General features: G+C 37.6%; 1 protein-coding gene across 1 annotated transcript; it reads left to right on the forward strand.

Moving 5' to 3' along the window:
• Window positions 1–1,108: 1,108 nt before the first annotated feature.
• LOC128220026 (DNA-directed RNA polymerase II subunit RPB1-like) lies at window positions 1,109–21,798 on the forward strand. The gene is made up of 26 exons (XM_052928268.1): window positions 1,109–1,418; window positions 2,414–2,683; window positions 3,192–3,365; window positions 3,770–3,944; window positions 4,276–4,385; window positions 5,184–5,345; window positions 5,685–5,905; window positions 6,385–6,517; window positions 7,132–7,256; window positions 7,953–8,163; window positions 8,563–8,772; window positions 9,296–9,410; window positions 9,893–10,026; window positions 10,429–10,647; window positions 11,068–11,290; window positions 11,728–11,938; window positions 12,330–12,580; window positions 12,971–13,176; window positions 13,653–13,877; window positions 14,287–14,533; window positions 15,186–15,286; window positions 15,811–15,915; window positions 16,257–16,439; window positions 16,902–17,105; window positions 17,392–17,578; window positions 18,677–21,798. Exons 1-26 carry the CDS (start codon window positions 1,338–1,340, stop codon window positions 20,044–20,046), a joined length of 5,853 nt encoding a protein of 1,950 aa, XP_052784228.1. The 5' UTR covers window positions 1,109–1,337; the 3' UTR covers window positions 20,047–21,798.
• The last annotated feature ends 883 nt before the right edge of the window (window positions 21,799–22,681 follow it).

Raw genomic sequence — 22,681 nt, forward strand, 5'->3', positions numbered from 1 at the left:
GTTTTGTTGCATAAGTCGTAATAAACTCCTGTTCTATTTTGTTTGTTAAAAAGAATGTCACGAATTGTGTTTCCTGGATGGCAATGACAGCCAAGAAAGTCCGTGCACAAGTGAGGAAATTGCGTTGAAAACATTGACACTAGTTTCATATTTTACTATCGGGTAATATTACCATAATTTGAATTTCTTGAAAAAAACATTAAACAATAACTTCCTAGAAACCGACAGATAACAAACACGTTCAAGGTATTTTCGGCAGCATTGTACAGTAAGTGTGTATGGTACTACTTTTTTCCAAATGAACTAAACATGTTTTAAAGCATTAAATGATCGTGGTTAAGCACCGCCCAAAATTTACAAATTGAATTTTTAATATAGTGCATCTGCAAATCGACTTTACACGTGAAAGATACCGACTGCCGCAGTCACTGCGGCGATCTGCCGTATACGTTGACATATTACGTCAAACTAACCATTGGAGGGGCGCCTCATTTTCCGCAAATCAACAATACATATAAAGTTTGCATTAGTTTGACTTCGACCGGCCATTAACTCGTAGTTTTAAACTTCACCCGCAATAACGACGCAATAACAAACGAAACACTTAGAAGAGTTGAAACTAACTGTTCGAAATGATTGTCTCTTTGGTGTAAAATGGTATTGCGTCATGAATTGTTTAACTGACTGGCAAACACACATTACACAGTTACAAAGAAATGATAATTTAAACAATGATACACATTTTGATAAGTCAAAATTTAATGTTTTTATTTCTATACATTGTTTGCCATAATTTACTACTTTTCATTATTTACAATAGGTAAAAAGTAAAAAAGAAACATATCTTGTCCCTTAGCTAATAATAATAAGGCTTGTCGATATTTTGTTCTGGAGTAGGGGTGATCACTGTGTATGGTATTTATTTGCAGCATTCTATAAAATAAATAGTTGCATGTATCCTCTTTTTTGTAAATTTTACAAGTTTCATATTTCTAACACCGTTTGTGCAATTGTCGAGAAACCGTGAAATATTGAAGTTGAACCCGCAGAGTCTAAAAAGTATAAATAGCGGTTGATTTCTGCGTTCAACAAGCAGTGGTCTCGAGAAGACACTTAGTACACGACTACAGTGGAAAAGGATTTTAGAGACTTACCTGCTGACAAACAAAAAGGATATTAGCTATAAATGTGCTATTCGCATGAAAGAAAAAACCCGAAGACTTTTTGGCTGAAAAACCGAACATGAAATAAACATAATAGTATTATTCACAAAGAAATAGTCGACCGCCTTGTCGGCCATCTTAATTGTCAAAAATTAAAAGTTTCACCGCGAAAGAATGGCCTACACCGGCGATTCCAACGCAACTTTGAGAGATGCAAAGCGAGTGCAGTTTGGTATTCTGGGTCCAGATGAACTTGTACGTGTCTAATTGTCGAAATCTTATTAAAATTAGTCTTAAACTTGAATGTTATTATAGTTTTTATTGCATTATATGGTGGTTTATTCAGTTATTAAATGAAATATGAATGATATTTTCACTGCTTGAAATTTAAGCAAGCTATCATGTCCAAATCAATGATTGAAACCTAGCATTGTATTGGGACACGGTTTTGAGGACGTTTCAGTAATGATTTTGGCACCCTTTTCTGAAAAAAATACATTTAACTTATCATATTATATCAATCCTAGGCAATTAATTGTTAGTGACAGCGAGAGTTAGCAATTTCACCTTGTTAAAAACCGAAAGTGGATATTTCACCAAGAGCATATTGAAAGTAAATATATCACTTGTGGCTACTTCACTTGTGAAATATATCTTTTGGTGCTCACTTGGTGAAATATTTAAGCGCACACTGAAACAAACCATATTTTCCTCTATTTATTCACAAGTTGTTCAAAAACAGTTATGCACCAGTCAATTGTAACCACGGCCCCTCAAGGTCTGGGGGTATACCAGGGAAATGGGCCGTGTTTTTACCTTTCAGGTGGCCCCGCAGTGCCAGGTGAATGCAGTGGTTTTGTTTTGCGCCAAAAATGGCCGGCAATGGGCCTTACATAGAGTCCCTTGGGTGCGGGGGCATTTGGCGTGGATTTTACCAGCAGTTTTTACCCCGCAGGACAAGAATCTTACCCGGGCTTGGCTGGACCGAAAGTCAAAGTCCCCGCTATTCCCCGGACCTGGGAGGGCTGTGGTTACAATTGACTGGTGCATTATGGTTTCCAATCACTGGTGAATGCGAATGGCACGCCACACAAATCTCGAATTGTTTCCCTTCATCTTACTTTCAGGGTTTTAGTTGGAGGCAATCCATTTTGAAAAAGCTGTTGATCAAAAGTATAATTGGTCTGAAACAAAAAATAAACTGGTCAAAAGAGCAATTTTACAAAACAACACTTCTCACACTTTTTCAGCGACGGTTGTCGGTAACTGAAGGAGGTCTCAAATACTCAGAGACGATGGAGGGAGGAAGACCGAAGCTCGGAGGACTGATGGACCCAAGACAAGGTGTCATTGATCGCTCAGCACGATGCCAGACATGTGCTGGAAACATGTCTGAATGCCCAGGGCATTTCGCTCACATTGAACTGGCCAAGCCTGTATTTCACGTTGGTTTTCTTACAAAGACGATCAAAGTGCTGAGATGCGTTTGTTTCTACTGCTCCAAACTGCTTGTCGAGCCTGTAAGAATTTCTGATGAAATATTTTTACTTCTGTTTGCTAATCATTCTATTTTTTGAGGCCATTAAGTTATGATATTGTTAAAGCGCTGGTGTTGTTATCGCTTGAGTCTTGCAAAAGTGTTAAATTTGCAGGTTCCTTCTGGATTTCGAACAAAATTGTCGACACATTTTCATTTGGGGTTCTAGGGGGCCACATAAGGCCCCCAATGCTGGTCATTGGAAACCCTGATTTGACCATTAATAAAACATAAATGTTATTGTGAAGCCAGGCTAAAATTTCATAATGGCGAGAATGACTGACATCTTCCGCTTGCAGTCCTTTAGTTGTAGAATTCATGAATGAAAAGATTATTAGTTGCGTCTTATGTTTTTCAAGCACTTTTTATTATTATGAATGTTAGTAAGAAATTTAATTTGGTGAGATTTAGTGTCATGCTAAGTAACAAATACGAGTTCCCATGCCTGGTGTTTTTGAATGTCATTTAATTTGAATATGTGTCTTTTTCAGTCCAACCCAAAGATGAAGGATGTCTTGTCTCGATCAAAGGGTCAGCCCGGAAAGCGTCTGTCGGCTGTTTATGACCTGTGTAGGACAAGGAAGGAGTGTGAGGGAGGTGACGAGATGGACACCAAGCTAGAAAAGGACGACCCTGGCAGGGAGGGGAATGATGCGAAGAAAAAGGTGCGGTAAATAGTATTTTGTAATGAACACTCTGGCCCGATGATGCTCATCATGAGATTAATTCTGCATACCACCGATTTTCGTTAATACATTATGTTAATATATAAAGGATGTATTGAGTCTTTAAACTTTTTTCTGAAAGAATTACTTTCTATATTCAAGGGCCCTGATTACATTGAATTTTAGTGTTTAAGTTTATTTGTCTCATTCTGTTAAACAAGGTTATTTGATCTAAATCATGTACTGATTCCAAGTCAGAAAATTTAATAGCTTTCTTGTTACAATTTTTTCAATTTTTCCAGCCATGTAGTAAAAAAAAAATTCTGACTTATTGGTCCAAATGTCCAATTTTACGTACTGATGTATTTGTAATCTAATTATTGAGAAAAACTTTGATGTCACAGATTGGGCATGGGGGTTGTGGACGCTACCAACCTATCATCCGTCGAATGGGGCTGGACCTGACATGTGAGTGGAAGAAAACAAATGAGGAGAACCAGGAGAAGAAGATTGTCCTCACTGCCGAGAGGGTGTACGAGATACTCAAGAGGATCTCAGATGAAGAATCCACTGTCTTGGGTAACTGACTAGTGAACAACTAACAAAATGGCTAACAGTGTTAAGTGAAATTGGTGCTGTTTTAGCTTTCCGTCAAATTTAAAAAAAAACACTATACAATCTCTTTCATTTAATTATGTATTAAACATATCTGTAAGTGGAAAATATGTCAGATGACAATATTCAAGTGTTTGAAGAATTATATGATTGAAGATCATGTTTCGGAAGTGAATTTAACCATGTTAGTTTGTACAAAATAACAAAAAAACATCCTTGGGCGTCTCATTTATCCCATTTGAATTCTAGTCTGATAATCAAATAATATTTAAGTATTTTTTTTGCACCGTTTCAGGTATGGACCCAAAGTTTGCGCGCCCGGACTGGATGGTTCTCACAGTTATGCCTGTTCCCCCTCTGTGTGTGAGACCTGCTGTGGTCATGTTTGGGTCTGCCAGGAACCAGGTATGTAGAGCTTTGCAATGAAAAAGGACTATCACTAGTGAACCTTTCATTTCTTAAGCATCATGGCCAGTGATTGCAAAGTCCGTTGGAAAATCTGAAATTGCGATCCTATTTATCAGCGGTCAAAATAAGCATGAACCACAAGCCCTGCACTGGTGAAATGCTTTCAAAAGTTGCTCAGAATCGCAGAATAGCAGGGGCAGTATTCATAAAATGTCTTAAATCGAGTCTAAACTTAAGTCATTTCTTAAAAAAGATCTTAGTTAAAGTAAAAGAAAAGTTTGTATTTTGAATTAAATCAATGAAATTCAAGTATTTCAGATATTATTTACATCATATGATAAGTGAGATACCTTACTTACTAAAATGGCTTAAGTAAGGAAACAACTTTTATGAATACCGCCTCAGGGCCTGTTTTAAGTATTTTAATGCCAACCAGTAGTATGCAAATTTGGATAAGCTGCATAATTTTCTGAATCTGCACTATGAATCAAAATAATATTAAAAAAAATACAGTGGGTTTTTAACCATTGCTTTCAAAATGGATTGACAAGCAAAATTGAATTATTAACATTGATTACATCTTGAAAGAGGAACACAGCCAATTTAAAGCAAAGTTGCATTCCCTTTATAGTATTGTTTCCTATTTGATTTTAAGGATAGGTCACTGAGTAAGAGATTGTCAATTTTTTTGCAACCTGGTCCTGTTAAACATCTACCTGAGAAATAACTGTGTTGCCATCTCCTAACTACCATTTTGCATCAAAGTATTTTCACAGTAATGTTTCGGTGTTTCAGGACGATTTGACCCACAAGCTGTCTGACATCATCAAGGCAAACAATAACCTGAAGCGGAATGAACAGAACGGAGCAGCAGCCCACATCATTGCTGAAGACACGAAGATGCTTCAGTTCCATGTGGCTACATTCACAGACAATGAATTACCAGGGCTGCCCAGGGTGTGTTAATCATAAATGTTTGAGTTGTAAATTGATGTTAATTATTTGATTTGGAACTTCTTGTGTAATTTATAAAAGCTTAAGTTTTAGAATACAGGCAACATGTTAACAAAAATATCATATGTTGCGTGTAACTTTAAAGATATGTGCAGTGGCAAAAAAGCACAGGTCAGCAAGCCCTTCACTGGTGAAATTATTACTGGTCCTGCTCAACTTCTTGATTTTTTATAGGAGGGCATGTTCAAAAAGTTGTGGCCAAGCAAAAAAGTTATTAAGAGTAAATCTTGTGTTAATGACTACTTTTGTAAAGGAATAAAATGTTTTCCTCTTGTATTTCAGGCTGTACAAAAGTCAGGTCGCCCGTTGAAGTCTGTCAAACAGCGGTTGAAAGGTAAAGAAGGTCGTGTGAGAGGAAACTTGATGGGTAAGCGTGTTGACTTCTCCGCCCGTACTGTCATCACACCCGACCCTAACCTCCGCATCGACCAAGTTGGCGTTCCCAGGACTATTGCACAGAATATGACATTCCCAGAGCTTGTCACACCATTTAACATCGACAGGTGATTATTTGTTTTTTGTTTCAATTAATGACATTTATTATGCTCAATTTAACTTCAGACTGTTTGCAATATGTCAATGTTAGTAAATAACTATTAACAATGATATTTATAATTTTGCAGTAGACATAATTAAATTTTCATGTGCACCAAATTCACAGGTGTAAATGAAGCAGTGATGTTGAATATTTTTCGTCATCAGTATTTGTTCAAGCATAAAAGCTGGAACAGTGTTGACATCAAATCTGAGCTTTAATACTGATTGAATCATCAATGTAATGTCCAACAGAGAATATTCAATATTCAGTAAAAAATTATATTCTGGTTAAAATATGAAACTACAAGAAAATATAATTTTAATATATCTGTGTTTATTAACTTAATTTGGCTGATTATTTATCATGTTTTTGTAGTGACAAACATATCAAGTTCAAACTAAACTACCTTAATTTAAAGAGAAAAAAATCTTTTTTGTATTTCAGACTACATGATCTTGTGCGTCGAGGTGCGAACCAATACCCTGGGGCCAAGTACATTGTAAGAGAAAATGGCGAGAGAATTGATCTCCGCTTTCACCCCAAGGCCAGCGACCTTCATCTCCAGATTGGGTACAAGGTAAATACAGAACTCAATGTGAATTGAAATGGAGGAGTTGTATGCCTTAAAATGGATTGCATTCTATCATTGTATCATGCATTTGTGGGTCTATTGCTAGCTTACCTGCCTGACAGGGCACTGAGGGCAGCTTAACCACAGTGGTGGCATTTGTCTTATTCTTGTAGTGTTTTTTTCTGACTAAAATCTATATGGCCCCTGCCCGAATTCAAAATGGTGATAATGATTTGCATGCAATTTTTTTTTCAATGACAAATATATACCTTTAATCACATGACACTTTGTACCATTATCAGGTTTCTCAATAAGTTTCGGTTGAACTGTCTCAAATAGTAAAGTAACCATCCAGCTTCTACTAAAAATTCATTTAGTTTTCCATATTTGAACCAGCACTATTGCCATTTGAACCGTCCATTTTGGCCGGCAGCCGGTTCTTATTGAGAACACTGATTATAAAATACTTCTTTACAATTAACACTGCCACTCGTTTAACTTATTTATTAATGTTGGAGTGAGGAAAGCTATAAGCTGATACGAAAGTGTGTTTCGTTGGAAGAAACCAATACTGTCCTTTTGCAAGCCCAAACGTACACCTTTAATCTGTTTCTTTCCAGGTTGAGCGTCACATGCAGGATGGTGACTACGTGGTGTTTAATCGTCAGCCCACACTGCATAAGATGAGTATGATGTGTCATCAGGTGAAAATCCTGCCCTGGTCCACATTCAGAATGAACCTCAGGTAAGATATAGCCTTATCCCCAGTAAAGCCTCACGGACCATTATCACCACCTGTGATTCATTTTGCTCTGCATCCGTTTTCCTCTTCTCAGTGTTTTTCTTGAGGACTATTATTTTAAACATGTGCATTAGCAGAATACTTTTATTTTCAGTCAATAGCACACAATGCTTTGCCTGGGATTTTCAATTTACTTTTAAGGACCCATGGTTGAGAAATTTGCTAGTCTGAGGGAAACATTGAAACAGATTTTGTTAGCGAATGAATGCACCACTATTACCCATTCAGTTAAAAACCAAATAAGAATTACATGTTCAAAATTTCAGATGACCATCATAGGATAAATCTTTGAAGATGCAAACAAAAATGCAGTTGCCTAGATTTGCAGAATTAATTCAGTTTCTTAAATATAAGTTACATTGTTAGAGGTGTATTGCAGTGATTGTAGATTTCAATCCTAACTCCTTTTAATAACTCTTTTGTGTATGAAAAAGTATTTGAAAAGCGAAGAAAGACTACACCAAATCTTGGCTCAAAGCTGAAAGACCCAATTTTCAAATATTATTCACTGTTGAACTCCAAATATCTTAAACAATATTATAGTATGTAAACAACTCTTTTTGACATTAATGCATCATATATTAAAATGTGTTCCCAAAACATTTAACAAGGTTAATATAACATCCTCTATTCTCACAGTGTGACAACACCATACAACGCTGACTTTGACGGAGATGAGATGAATCTCCATCTGGCCCAGTCTTTGGAGACCCGGGCAGAGATCTCCCAGCTGGCATCTGTCCCCCGTATGATCATTACGCCCCAGTCAAACAGGCCCGTCATGGGAATTGTACAGGACACCCTCACGGCTGTCCGCAAGATGACCAAACGGGATGTGTTTTTAACCAGGGTAGGTATACATATATATTTAGGTGAAATATTTAGGTTTTCTTGCTCGCCTTGGAATCTGATTTTCATTTATATCATTGGCATTTGGGCAATTCTGTTTTTGATCTGACAAGGTATTGTTGTCATCATTGTGCACACTTCAGCCTTGACCTAAACTCTAAATTGTTAAAAATTTATTACCTATTTTGTCGTAGACAATAGTATACACACTTGCATAGAAAGGCCTATCACTCGTGTCTCAAAAATGGTCAAGGTATGCCCCTTCTATTGACTGAGAGAAAAAAGTGCTACTCGGCACATTTGTTAGTAACTAGTGAACCATTTTATGATATTAAGACATGATCCACTAAAAATATATACGTTATACCCCAACGCACCTTTTGTTTATTTCCCCATCCAGGGTGAGGTAATGAACATTCTCATGTTCCTGCCCAGCTGGGACGGCCACATGCCACAGCCAGCCATCCTGAAGCCCAAGCCCCAGTGGACGGGCAAGCAGATCTTCTCTCTGATCATTCCCGGCAGGGTGAACCTGATCAGAACACACAGCACACATCCGGACGAGGAGGATAAAGGCCCGTATAGGTGGATCTCCCCTGGTGATACTAAGGTATGTACATTTACTAGGTTTTCTGTTTCATTGGCTTCAATATAGATAATAAACCAATTACGATTTATTATAATGCTTTAACTATTTATTACCATTGAACAGTGATCTGTTCCAATTTTGTAATAGTTTGATAATAAAGTTTTTTAGAGAGAAAATGTAAAAAATCAAAATTATTTACAGGAGATAATTAATGTACATGTACATATCTATTTCTTATCTTTTGACACACATTTTTAGCAGCAATGTTGACTTATACACATGATGACTGAGCATAATAATATAATTATATATAAGATTATAACTGACAAGCTGAATTTGATCCGGGCTTGAAGGCATGTGCACATTTCAATCGCTGTTGCTGAAGCCCATTTTCATTGCATTAATCTTATAAATAAACAGGAAAACAACCCTTGTTTCTCTATTTATAAGGACCCTTTCACAATTTTTAGGCTTGGGCCCATACGTTAAGCTTTTTAACTCACTTGAAATTAAACAAATCTACAATATTACACTTCTCATACAGGTGTTGATAGAAGATGGAGAATTGATGTCTGGAATCCTTTGTAAGAAATCCCTGGGGACATCAGCTGGTGCCTTGGCCCACGTCGTCTTCCTGGAGATGGGATATGAGATCGCAGGTTGGCTTTCACATATATTATATCGAGCCAGGCATTTTTTCATGGATCAGATATTCTTACCATTCTCAATGAGAAATTTCTGATGAAAAGTCATGCAGTATTGCCAATTTTGACAAGTTAAACAATATTCATTTGGATTTTCCATTCACAATTAATGCTTTTGCCAAAACAAATCTTGGACAAATGCGTAGGAAAAGATCTGTGATCTAAGGAGATTGTCAGATGCTCATCATATTTATTGTATAGTGTTCACACATGACTTAGATAAGGTGATAAATTGTTGATGTATTATTACATTGCATTTGATATTTAAGTTAACCTGTTAAATCTTGGAGCTTTGAATAAGTATTCAGCATATCTGTGTACTGTCTGTTGGTATATCAATATATAATTTGTTATGTTCGGCACATGAGTTAATGAACAGATTTGTTTAAAGTCATCATAAATGTTACTAGTACACATCTGTAAATATATTTCCCCAGGTTACCTGTATGGTAATATCCAGACCGTTGTGAACAACTGGCTACTGATCGAAGGTCATAGTATCGGTATTGGTGACACAATTGCCGATCCAGAGACTTACATCGAGATTCAGGACACAATCAAGAAAGCTAAGGTATGGGGATATAGGCAGACCCATCAATATTGCAAACAATAAATGGTTATAATGTAAACATTTGGTGACATATTATTTATTTTCTGATTAATAGAAATTAACAATGATGTTCTCATTCTTACAGAGATTTTTTTTTGTGCAAGATTAGTGACTCTACATAAATTACAGTCTGACAGTTAAATAGAGTTCAAAAGTATTTAAATTTAAAAATTGGCTGAAAATTGGCTGTCCCTGAAAATATTTTCATTCTCAGTGGTATTATTATGCTTTGTGATGTTCAATCCTGAAAAATAGTTGAATAGCGAAAAATACTAGCCAAATGGCTTTTGGAATGTAGACAAGACTCCATTTAGAAGCGACTGAAAACAACTGGCATTGTTACATTTTGTGTCTGTTTTCCAGTTGGACGTGATAGAAGTGATTGAGAAAGCTCACAACGATGAGCTTGAGCCGACCCCTGGTAACACACTGAGACAGACGTTTGAGAACCAGGTGAACAGAATCCTCAACGACGCTCGTGACAAGACCGGTAGTAAAGCTCAGAAATCACTGTCTGAGTTCAACAACTTCAAGGCTATGGTGGTGGCTGGATCCAAGGGATCCAAGATTAACATCTCACAGGTGAGGGTTAGGGGTCGGGATGTCTTTTAAGATGCACATGTATTTTGCTGATATAACCCTTGGGAGGAGGAATTTGGTATTTCAAGTGAATTTTTTTTTGTGAATAGCATTAAAAAATTATACATATGAAGATGTTAGTCTAGGCTAGTAGCTTGTTGGAGTGATTATTGATAGTTTGGATTTTAATCAAAGCTTTTACAAAACTATGGCAAAAATCATATAATCAGTTACACAAAAATACATGTATGTTTAGGTAAACAGAACGGGAAAAAAGGTAACAAAAACAATTTTCAATATAATATGAATCATATGACTGATGTTGCTGATGATTCCATCCTGGACTACGTTAGTGTAACATATAACTTCAATATTGATTATGATTTGAGGTATATTTAATGGCAATCTCTCCCTCCACTCCAGGTTATTGCCTGTGTAGGCCAACAGAACGTGGAGGGAAAGCGTATCCCGTTCGGCTTCCGTCACCGCACACTACCTCACTTCATTAAGGATGATTACGGGCCTGAGTCACGTGGCTTCGTGGAAAACTCGTACCTGGCCGGTCTTACACCATCAGAGTTCTACTTTCACGCCATGGGAGGTCGAGAGGGACTTATTGATACAGCTGTAAAGACAGCTGAAACTGGTGAGTGTAATGGATAAGGGTTTAAGTGGTTGCAAATGTGGAGAGGTTACTGACCTGAATATTTTTAAATTTAAATTATGAAGGTTTCTGGAATTTAGGAGACTTCAGGTCTTTGTCACTATAGTTGTTATGTATAAGTATCACAGACTTGCCTGACTGTCATGATCTCTATTGGTTCCCTAAAATATGCAGAATTATACAAACACTCTGGAGTCCTGTCAGACATAATATTCTCATTGAAAGCCCCAATTTCCAACTTCATATGCATCTCTGGGACCTCTTTAATAAACTTTAAATATTAACCATTATATAAAGACATCATAAATTCACCAGAGGTCCCTTTTTTGTCAATGGTTAGCATCCAAGGACCCTCAGTTGAAAAATCTTGGAGGAAACACTATAAATATGCATACGCAATCTACTATTTCCTTTGACAGGATACATTCAGAGACGTCTTATCAAAGCCATGGAGAGTGTTATGATCAAATATGACGGCACAGTGAGAAACCAGGTGGAGCAGTTGATCCAGCTCCGATACGGTGAGGATGGGCTGGAGGCTACACGGGTAGAGTTCCAGTCCCTTCCCACGCTCAAACCATCCAACCGGGCCTTTGAGAAAAACTTCAAGTTTGATCCAACCAATGAGAGGTGAGAAAATGTGCAGTTTTTGTGCATTAAATTTGTTATAGATATCTATTGTGATAGCTTTTTGCACAAACAATTTGTTTTGAAGTAGAAAAGACTTGGATCTCAATAACTGGTCAGGTTGTTTCATTAGGGTCTTGTATCCGTTAAAGATGGTTTGGGGCGCTATCCTTACCATTTGATTTTTGAGAGAAATTACTCTTTTATCCAATTAATGTAGTAAACATAACATTACTATGTGGGTTGGAAATGCTTAAAACTTTAAACTCATGTAATTGTTTATAAACAGTTTAATGACAATATATACATAAATTTGTGGTCTTCATCAATACAGTGCATGCTTGTCATTTTGCATTTGTTGTATAACAAAAGAATTGTGTTTTTTCCTTAATAGACAGTTGAAGAAAAGTCTTACTGAAGACATCATCAAGGACTTGCTGTCTGACGCCCACTGCCTGTCAGAGATTGAAACTGAATGGGAGACACTGGTGAATGACAGAGACATGGTGCGACAGATCTTCCCCTCCGGAGACAGCAAGATTGTGCTGCCCTGTAATCTGCAGAGAATGATCTGGAACGCTCACAAGATCTTCAAGATCGACAAACGGAAAGTCACAGATATCCACCCAATCAAGATCATTGAAGGTTCGTTGCTTTGCTTAAATACAGAAATTCATAAATCTTTCCAAGTTTCCTTACCCTGATTACATAAGATTTCAAGTTCCCAAACAGTTAAATAAGATTTTGTTGGTGCACCAAAAGAACTCAAATTGATAAGCTTGTACTTCAACTTTCGCTTTACCTCTCATTAATAAGCTCAAATAGTTCTGCTATATTTCATATGTCACAAAATCCATACCATGATTACTATCACACATGACTTAATCTCAAACAGTTCTGCTTTATGTCAAACGCCATGAATTCCAGCCTATGGTAACTATTACTCATGACTTAATCTCGAAAAGTTCTGCTATATGTCATATGTCATTAAATCCATCCATTGATAACTATCACACATTACTTAATCTCACGCAGATGTTAAGCAGCTGTGTAGAAGGCTGACAGTTGTGCCAGGAGAAGACAGACTGAGTGTTCTGGCCAACCAGAACGCCACTATCCTCATGAAAGTGCTCATCCGGTCCACATTCTGCTCCAAGCGTGTCATTGAGGAGTTCCGACTCTCTAATGAGGCCTTTGATTGGCTCATTGGAGAAATTGAGACGAAATTCCAACATGCACAGGTTTGTTTTCCTTTGGCATGCATTTCTTTATTCCACTAAATAGGTTCTCATTTTATATTGTCAATTGATGAGCAGTTTTGAATCTTTACTGAGTGACCTTGTCAATTGAAATAAAACCAAGTCAGTAATGAAATAAAGCCAAGCTAGTTACATATTTTAATTGGCCTGCATGTCGGTGTGCCTTAAGCATATTGACCATTGCTTTGACATTACAGGAAGCAAGCTGTGTAAAATTGATGTTTTTTTTAACAAGCCTGTCAATTCGTAGTGGTCAGTCTGAAAAGCCTATTTGTTCATCAAATGTTTTAGATCAATTAATATTATTCAGCTTTTCAATCAATATATTATCTGGTTCAATCCTTGTGTCAAGGGATTTGGTGGATTAACAAGAGATCCCAAAGAATTGATTATGAGCATATGCTTCACTGTATAGATTTTTCCTGCTGCAGCATAATAATACTATTCCCTAACTGCAGGTTCACCCGGGCGAGATGGTGGGTGCTCTAGCTGCCCAGTCCCTCGGAGAGCCTGCCACCCAAATGACACTCAACACTTTCCATTACGCCGGAGTGTCCGCCAAGAACGTAACCCTCGGTGTGCCCAGATTGAAGGAGATCATTAACATCTCAAAGAAGCCCAAGACACCTTCACTGACTGTGTTCCTTATTGGCCAGGCTTCCAGAGATGCTGAAAAGGCTAAGGTATGTAGAATCAGACTTCTGATTGGTGATTGGCTTTATAAAGACGGCCTTAATGAGGTTACTAGCAGTTTTCTGTATAGGTCAAGCTTTAAGCTATATAGGACAGGGTTCATTCAATGTAGGACAGGTTTCTAGCAATTTTGGTATATTCTAATAGGTCATTAAGCCTTTATCTCAAAAAGCTAACAGCTATTTACTTGCACACTGCTTGTTGAGCAGCAAGTTCTATTGCGTATTGTAGTCTAACAAAAACTAAAGCAATATAGTTGATGGGGATGTAAGTTTTTATTTTAGTTGGCTTCTATAAAAAACTGGAGGCTAGTTTTATGTAAATAAATAAATAATATGATATTAAAAAACAGAGAAGAAGAAAACAACATACTTACATGTGCGTTTGATTATTTTCCAGGATGTGCTGTGCCGTTTGGAGCACACAACACTACGCAAGGTAACAGCCAACACGGCTATCTATTACGATCCGGACCCACAGAACACTGTGATCACTGAAGACCAGGAGTGGGTGAACGTGTATTACGAGATGCCGGACTTTGATGTGAGCAAGATCTCTGCCTGGTTGCTGCGTATTGAACTGGACAGGAAGAGAATGACGGATAAGAAACTCACCATGGAGTCCATATCGGAGAAAATCACTGCTGGTATGTCTGCGTGTTTTGATATGAGCCTTGTTTGACTGTAGATCATTTCACATCAGATCAGATCAATTTAATTTTATATTTCGTGAATCGTTCAACTAAATGAAATAAAAATCTAGTGAAATATTGCATTTGCCATTGTTTTCTCAGGATGTATCAAAGGTTTCGAAATTGAAACATTGTAAATAAAAAACTTTGTGAATTGAAAACAACTGCATTATTATAATGTTCAGAAAGCATTTGTACACTCTCACCAATCTCATGTTCATTTAGTTGATGTGTTGAAGATCAAGACAAATAGATCATGTATTGTTGAATTTGAGTTGCTACAAAAAAGTACTTGAGTGTTCTCAATGGTGAAACATTTTGCAATTTAATAATTTTTCATTTCATGCTTATCTTTCATCAAAAACAGCTAACTGAAATTTAATCGGAAGATCACACTAAACAAATGCCTGTCTTGCAGGAGATGATGTGTGCATTGGCTTAACTGAGGGATACAGTTAAGTTATATTTTGATAAACTCCTTGTTTCAAACAGTGAGTTTATCAGGATATGACCCATGGTTACTTTTCAATAAACGACTGAAAAGCTTGAAAAATATGTTGTTTTCAATAACTGATGTTCTTATGCACTGCTATGTATTTGTTTGCAGGTTTTGGTGATGACTTGAACTGTATCTTCAACGACGACAATGCTGAGAAGTTGGTGCTGCGGTTGAGAATCATGAACTCAGATGACAGCAAGATGCATGATGTAAATATTCCCTAGAATAAATCATCAACATAATATATAAAGAATTAATTCTTAAAAAATATGAAAAAATTGTAGGATTCCTGTACAGAGTGTTTTGTTTTGAAAGATTAGAAGCAGGGTTTTCCCTATGAAGCTGGGAGTAGTGTGACAACCATGGTGTACTCATCTCCAGAGAGGGGGTCTCTGGTATATACATGGGGTCCCAATTTAATAGGGGCCCAGTAGGGATACACAGAAAGTTCAAAATTGGAAATCCTTGCAAAAAGGCACATGTATGAACAGGGATATTTAAAGTTTCTGTTTTTCAAGCCTGAGACTAATATGACCTCAGGATTTGTAAAGCATCAAATTCTTCACCAGTGTTGTCAAAATTTTAAATACTTAGACTAATATTGATTTATTTTTACATGTTTTGCATATACATTGCTCTTCCAGCTACCATTTTTTTTGTATTTCCAACAGCTGTCATGTTTTACATATGTTTTTTTCTCCCACCTACAATGTTTTACATGTGCTCATTAAAGGAGGAGGAAGCAGCAGACAAGATGGAAGATGATGTGTTCCTGCGTTGTATCGAGGCCAACCTGCTCTCAGATATGTCCTTGCAGGGCAATGAAGCCATCGCTAAGGTAAATACAGTTATACGAATTCATGCTTTTACTTATAGTCTCCCTACCTCCCATAATGTGACCACCATGATTTATTCCTGCTTTGTATCAATGCCAACCTGCTGTCAGATATATCTTGATAATTTTAGGTTATCAAAATTTACACAAGCCTATAGAAATTGTTTTGGGATAAAAGTGAAAATTTTCAAAATTCCTACGACTTGTATAGTGTTGAGTTGGTACGTTCTTACGGTATTCTTTGTAGGAATACAAACATTCAATCTCATGTAAAAACTATTTTCTCATTGATTTTTTTTATAATTGGTTTAAAGCGAACATCAGCCTTGTTCTGTATTTACCAGGTGTACATGCACTTGCCCAATACTGATGATAAGAAGCGCATCTTCATCACGGACGAGGGCGAATTTAAGGCGGTGGCCGAGTGGATTCTGGAAACTGACGGCACTTCTCTCATGAGAGTGCTCAGTGAACGTGATGTGGACCCCATCAGGACAACTACCAACGATATTGTGGAAGTGTTTGCTGTGAGTTCCTTAATGATTCTAACGTTAAGTGTTTCTCAAATGTTAATCAATATGCACTCGAATCATTGAACATTTGATTTTACCTTGTTTGTTATATATAGAAAGTCTTAATTGTGATTCTTGTATAATTTGCTGCTGGAAATATTTTGATATGAAGTTTGACTTTTACCTGTTTTTGAACTTACACCATCTAAAAGATTTCAACAAAAAATCAAAGGACATTTATTTGGTGCTTAGAGCTTTAACTGAATAACAGAAAATTCAAGAGTTTCATTATCATCTCCTGATGCATTAATATAACAGGTTACAAACCGGGTAATAGAAAGAAATTGACATTTTCGAGATGCAGTTTTAATCCATTGAGGCAACACCACTTGTTTTATTGTCTAAAGGATAAAAATATTGATAAGAATCAATTATAATAATAATGAAACTATATTTATTACATTATTTATTCCTTAGACCCTTGGAATTGAAGCTGTCCGTAAGTCCATTGAGAAGGAGATGAACCATGTGATCTCGTTCGACGGTTCTTACGTAAACTACCGTCACTTGGCCCTGCTGTGTGACGTGATGACTGCTAAGGGCCATCTCATGGCCATTACCCGTCACGGCATCAACAGACAGGAGACTGGTGCACTTGCTAGGTGCTCGTTTGAGGAAACAGTAAGTTTATGATTTGTTTTGCTTTTTCATTGAAAGAATTTTGTCAACTTGCTTAAAAAAAGTGTGAAATGTAATTTTTGTTTTAAGAATTAATTTTAGGCCTTGAAGGATATAATAAATGGATAAGTCTACAAATCATAGGATTTGGTCTGTCGAATATTATTTTGGCTTGACCCATTATGAAATTTCTGTTTATTTAACTTTAAAATACAATGTCCCTGAAGTATAATTTTGATGTTGGAGGTATAGATCATAGTAATATTCAACAATTGCATTTCTATCTCAGGTCGATATTTTGATGGAGGCGGCTGCCCACGCAGAATGTGATCCAATGAAGGGCGTGTCAGAGGCCATTATGCTGGGTCAGCTAGCGCGTATCGGGACTGGGTGCTTTGACCTGCTCCTGGACGCGGAGAAGTGTAAATACGGCATGGAGATACCAACCAACATTGGGGCCGGCATGATGGGAGGAGGTACATGCTTCTGTTTTGCTGTGATATTTAGTACATTCATCATTCAGAGTACCATATGGTGGTATTTAATATTCATGTCATTTTAGATAAGGTGTTAAATAATTTTGTTACTTAAGTTTTGATCAGTGCTTTCAAATTTGCCTTATTTACATGGTTAGATAAGGGGAAATTCATTTTGCTTTGGAAACAGATTGTTAAAGGCCGGGGTGCCTGACCCCAAAAATCCTACCGGACAGCAATTAAGCCAATTTGGCAGAGGAGGCGTTGTTAATCTGGTTTATGAGGTCTGCTCTGGTCACCAGTTTTGATTGTAAACATTCACATGGCTTGTGGTGTTATAACATTCAGATAGAGTGGTACAGAAGAATTTGTCTGTTGCTTTCTCATTTGAGATTATATAGATAAAGTTTCATAAACCATTACCAATACTTCCACGAATTGTGTTATAATAAGCCATTTGATAGTATATACCACCCAAGATAATGGATGTTTCCCACCATATGGCAGTTACAACCTCATACTATGATAGTAAACCTGTAGTAAACAGGAATTGGTAGAGTTGGCTGTTAAAGGGTCATGAACTTTCAAGATCTGTCAATCAACATTGCTGGGAAATTTGAATTTGTTTGACAGTTATAAAAAAAAATATTTGAAAGTTGTATTTATAACTGTTTTAGAGACTTGAAATTCACAAAATATGTTTATGATACATTTAATGAAACATCTTGCAAATTTTAGCATTTTTTGTTTGTTAATTATTTGAAAAAATGTACTGAGAGTCTGTACTAGCAAACAGCTCTCTGAGTTCAAGTGAAGTGGCCATTTTTCTGACTGTCTGCCTTTTATACTATTACCCCGGCCTTTAAGCACAGGGTTCTCGATAAGTTTCAGTTGAACCGTCTCAAATAGTAAAGTAACTGACCAGCTAATCTACTTATTCTACTTAAAATTAATTTCGTTTTCCAAATTTATTAAGAACTTGGTTGCGCTTCCTATTATACTGTTTCAGGTTGTTTGAAAATATTGATTTTTCATGGTTTCAAAATTAAATGTTTAATTGCCGACAATTAAACCTATACTGATATTTCCTATTTTCAGTTGGTACAGGCATGTTCTTTGGTGGAGGGGCGAGCCCGGCGGCTGGAATGTCTCCTCAGATGACCCCATGGCAACAGAGTGCCACACCTGGTTATGCTGGGGCCTGGTCACCGGGTGTTGGCAGCGGCATGACCCCTGGGGCAGCCGGGTTCTCACCATCTCAGTCAGAGAGTGGCTACAGTCCTGGGTACAGCCCTGCATGGTCCCCCCAGCCTGGCTCCCCAAGCTCCCCTTCGAGCCCCTACATTCCAAGCCCACGTGGAGCTATGTCACCAAGTTACAGTCCGACATCGCCCTCGTATATACCGAGCTCACCAGCCATGTCTGGTGGAACACCACAGAGTCCTGGATATTCACCAACATCGCCAAGCTACAGTCCAACAAGTCCTGGATATTCGCCATCATCGCCGAATTACAGTCCGACGTCGCCATCATATTCGCCAACAAGTCCTTCCTACAGCCCGACGAGCCCGTCGTATAGTCCTACCAGTCCATCATATTCTCCGACAAGCCCCAGTTATAGCCCGACTAGTCCCAGCTATAGCCCAACCTCACCAAGCTACAGTCCAACTAGTCCTAGCTATTCACCGACAAGTCCGAGCTATTCACCAACAAGCCCAAGTTACTCGCCCACTAGCCCCAGTTACAGCCCGACTTCCCCCTCATATTCCCCAACTTCCCCCAGTTACAGTCCTACAAGCCCGTCATACTCCCCAACAAGTCCAAGCTACTCCCCAACGAGTCCAAGCTACTCTCCAACTTCACCGAGCTATTCTCCAAGTAGCCCCAACTATAGCCCCTCTTCACCAAGTTACAGCCCCTCAAGCCCCAGTTACTCCCCAACGAGCCCCTCCTACTCGCCGTCAAGCCCCAATTACAGCCCCTCGTCCCCATCTTATTCCCCCTCCTCACCGAAATTCAGCCCCCAGTCCCCCAGCTATTCACCCACCTCCCCCTCCTACTCCCCCTCCAGTCCCAAGTATTCCCCTGCATCTCCAAGCTACTCCCCGACAAACTTCAGCTACTCCCCCAGTTCCCCTCAATATTCCCCCTCCTCTCCTGCATACTCCCCTTCATCCCCTGCATATAGCCCAGGTGCTGCGAGTGACAGGGGATCACACAAGTATTCCCCAAGCTCCCCGCAGTACAGCCCGACATCCCCAACATATTCCCCCTCGAGTCCTCAATATTCCCCCGCAAGTCCGAGTTACTCGCCCTCAAGCCCCCAATATTCCCCCGCTAGCCCCTCCTACAGCCCTTCAAGTCCCCAATACAGCCCTTCATCACCCGCCTACACACCTACCACCCCGAAATATTCACCCACCAGCCCGACATACAGCCCAGCTGATGAGGACAGTGATATGGACTAGAATGGTGGTTTTGATTAGAGTATGGGTTGTGATAGTTACTATGAGTATTCAAACTGTGCGGAAAACAGCAAGTCAGTTGCTAAATAATTGTGAAAGAGTTTTGCTGAGTTTTTGTCTTATTCATGTTGGTAAGCACACTCACATCTGTGACATAACTGATAAAACTATGAGAATTTTTTTTTTAGACATGGTGGATGTTTTGTACAGATATGTAAAGAAAAGGTGAAATTCATAGATATTGTACATACATTTATGTTCTTCATATAGAACATTTTCTGTGAATAGGATATATTTGTACATATTTTTGTACTGTTTTTATAAATGTTCCACCTTCAGTCACTGTTAAGGTTCTCCACATGATATTGGGAGCCCTGTAGAATAAATGCGTATTTATTCTTCTAGCATGTTTGGTTTTCACATCCTGTTAGTTTTAGCTTTATTTTTGTATTGATTATATTGATAAAGTATTATAACTTGATCTGATCAATGATTATTTAGTGGAGTGAAAGTCTTGCTACACTTGTATCATGTGTATGATAAGTCGAATGAAAGCTTTCAAGTTGTTTTTAAGCCATTGCCATACTTTTATAAAGTAGTATACATAGCCTCAAATTCAAACACTTCAAAAGTGTTAAGTGTTCAAGTGTACATATTTGTTATGTAGTTTTCATCATGCATCTAGATATTGAAGTTTTGTTTGTTGTTTTTCAGGATGTATTTTTTGTATTCATATTTTAAAAAATTATGGAAAAAAATCATCATCAAGACTCATTGTATATTTGCTACAATTAATGTCAAGTTCATTATATAGGTGTTCATTGGTACTTCGTGCTATTTCATCCATAGTAAATGACGTCTGAGAGGTTTTGTCTCGGGTTTCAACAAACATATCTCTTGTTTCAACGCAAACATGGCAGTGCTATTATTCAAATGGTGTTAGGAATCCTTGTACATATTGCCAAACTGCATCTAGAAATGGTGTAAATAGTCATTATTTTAGCCGGGAGTTGGCGATTTAAATATGTTGAGTAAAAATCAGAAATACTCTGTTAACTATTTTTGTTAGGGCTATTCCATTTAAACATGTAACCCCCCTGGTGGAAGGCACTTTTAAATTATACCAACTCCTACAGAAGCAATTTTACCCTTTTGGGGTCCAAATTAACGAAAAAAGACACCAATCCATAAACTATTAAAAAACCTAACCCCCCCCCCCCCCCCCCACGGGTTAATATGTTTAACTGGAATAGCCTTTAGTAATATTTGAATGAATATCTGTCTTACTTGTGGTTAGGATTATTTGAACTTTCATTCCATGATATGTTTGGCATTTTTGTGTTTCCTAATATGCAGTTAAATTAGTGTTTTATGCCCCTAAAAGTATATATAGTAGTTGCACTGTCCGGTTGTTACTATTGTGTCTCGGCTGTATTATTATAAACTTGCTCAATTATTAGGATTTCGATCAAACTTCACAGAAATATTAAGAAGCCTAGGGGTCATCACTCCGACACTTTCCAAATCGGGGGCATTTGTCACGTTCCTGTGACAGCTCATCCTAATCTTAAAACTGTAAACGTTTCTTTTGATGTAGCAAACAGTGAAACTTTTTAAGGAAGTGTTTTTGTAAAGAACTAAGGAAATTATCGCTGGATTCGATGTTGAACTTTTACAGGAATAGTAACTTGGTGTTGTAAAATATTATGATGTTTTGATACCTTGTTTGTTTGGAAAATAAAAAGATAAACGTTATTTCGGTTTTATTTTCATTTTCAAAGAAAAAATGCGGGTTCTAGAATATAGAAAACCGGGTTGGCGGATGTCGTTAACAACTCGGCGTTTAATATTTCATGTCAAAGATTAATAGCTTTTATCCAAATGTTATGAAACTTGGTCAGAATACTTGTTGAATAAAATGCTGTATTATAGTTTTTAGGTCTACAGACTTCAGTATCGCTAATCGGAATTAGGTATCGTCAGATTTACTTTTTTTGACATGACATTTTAAAAGAATTGTTTTCTTTGTGTATTTTGCAATGAAATAATGAATCCTTTTGTCAATCACCACCAACTTGGTAGGTATGTGTATTTGCAGAATATCTCGGTCAGGTCGCCTTAGTCACTACAGAGTTATGATCATGGCACAACAATAATATTAGTTTACGAGACGTTTCTGAAACGCCTTTATGATTATCGTTAAGTTGGTCGTTATAATGATCGTAAATTTACGATAATGGCAGATTGCAAAATATATCTGAAACGCACCCCTGTTGGTATTTATAGAACTTCTTAGGAATACAATGGAAGCATGCATTGAGAAGAAGCTTGGGGGAAAATGTTATAATGGAAACTTTCAACATGGCCATGGGCACGGGAGGCCGAAACTGGCGACATAAACATTCAAAGTATGTATTAGTGTCAGTGAAATAAATTCGTCTGCAGAAATAATGATTTCAGAGCAAAAATGTCATGTTAAATATGTATATCCATCGGTAACTGTCTGTCAGTTTTTGTCAAATTTGTCCAACTATTTCCTTGAACGTATTGAATCGTTGTATCTTTGATGACGTCAGTTTGTTAAGATATAAAACAAATATGACAGTTCGACTCAAGCGATGCATTCTGCAGCCGAGCC

Source organism: Mya arenaria, chromosome 15 (assembly GCF_026914265.1).
Source record: "Mya arenaria isolate MELC-2E11 chromosome 15, ASM2691426v1".
In the NCBI taxonomy this organism is placed as follows: domain Eukaryota; kingdom Metazoa; phylum Mollusca; class Bivalvia; order Myida; family Myidae; genus Mya; species Mya arenaria.

Excerpts from the sequence above, each read along its gene's own strand:
- LOC128220026 (XM_052928268.1), top strand. The coding sequence starts at position 1,338 with ATGGCCTACACCGGCGATTCCAACGCAACTTTGAGAGATGCAAAGCGA. Across the intron at positions 1,419-2,413 it reads TTCTGGGTCCAGATGAACTT|CGACGGTTGTCGGTAACTGA; the intron begins GTACGTGTCTAA and ends ACACTTTTTCAG. Across the intron at positions 17,579-18,676 it reads GGCCGGCATGATGGGAGGAG|TTGGTACAGGCATGTTCTTT; the intron begins GTACATGCTTCT and ends TCCTATTTTCAG.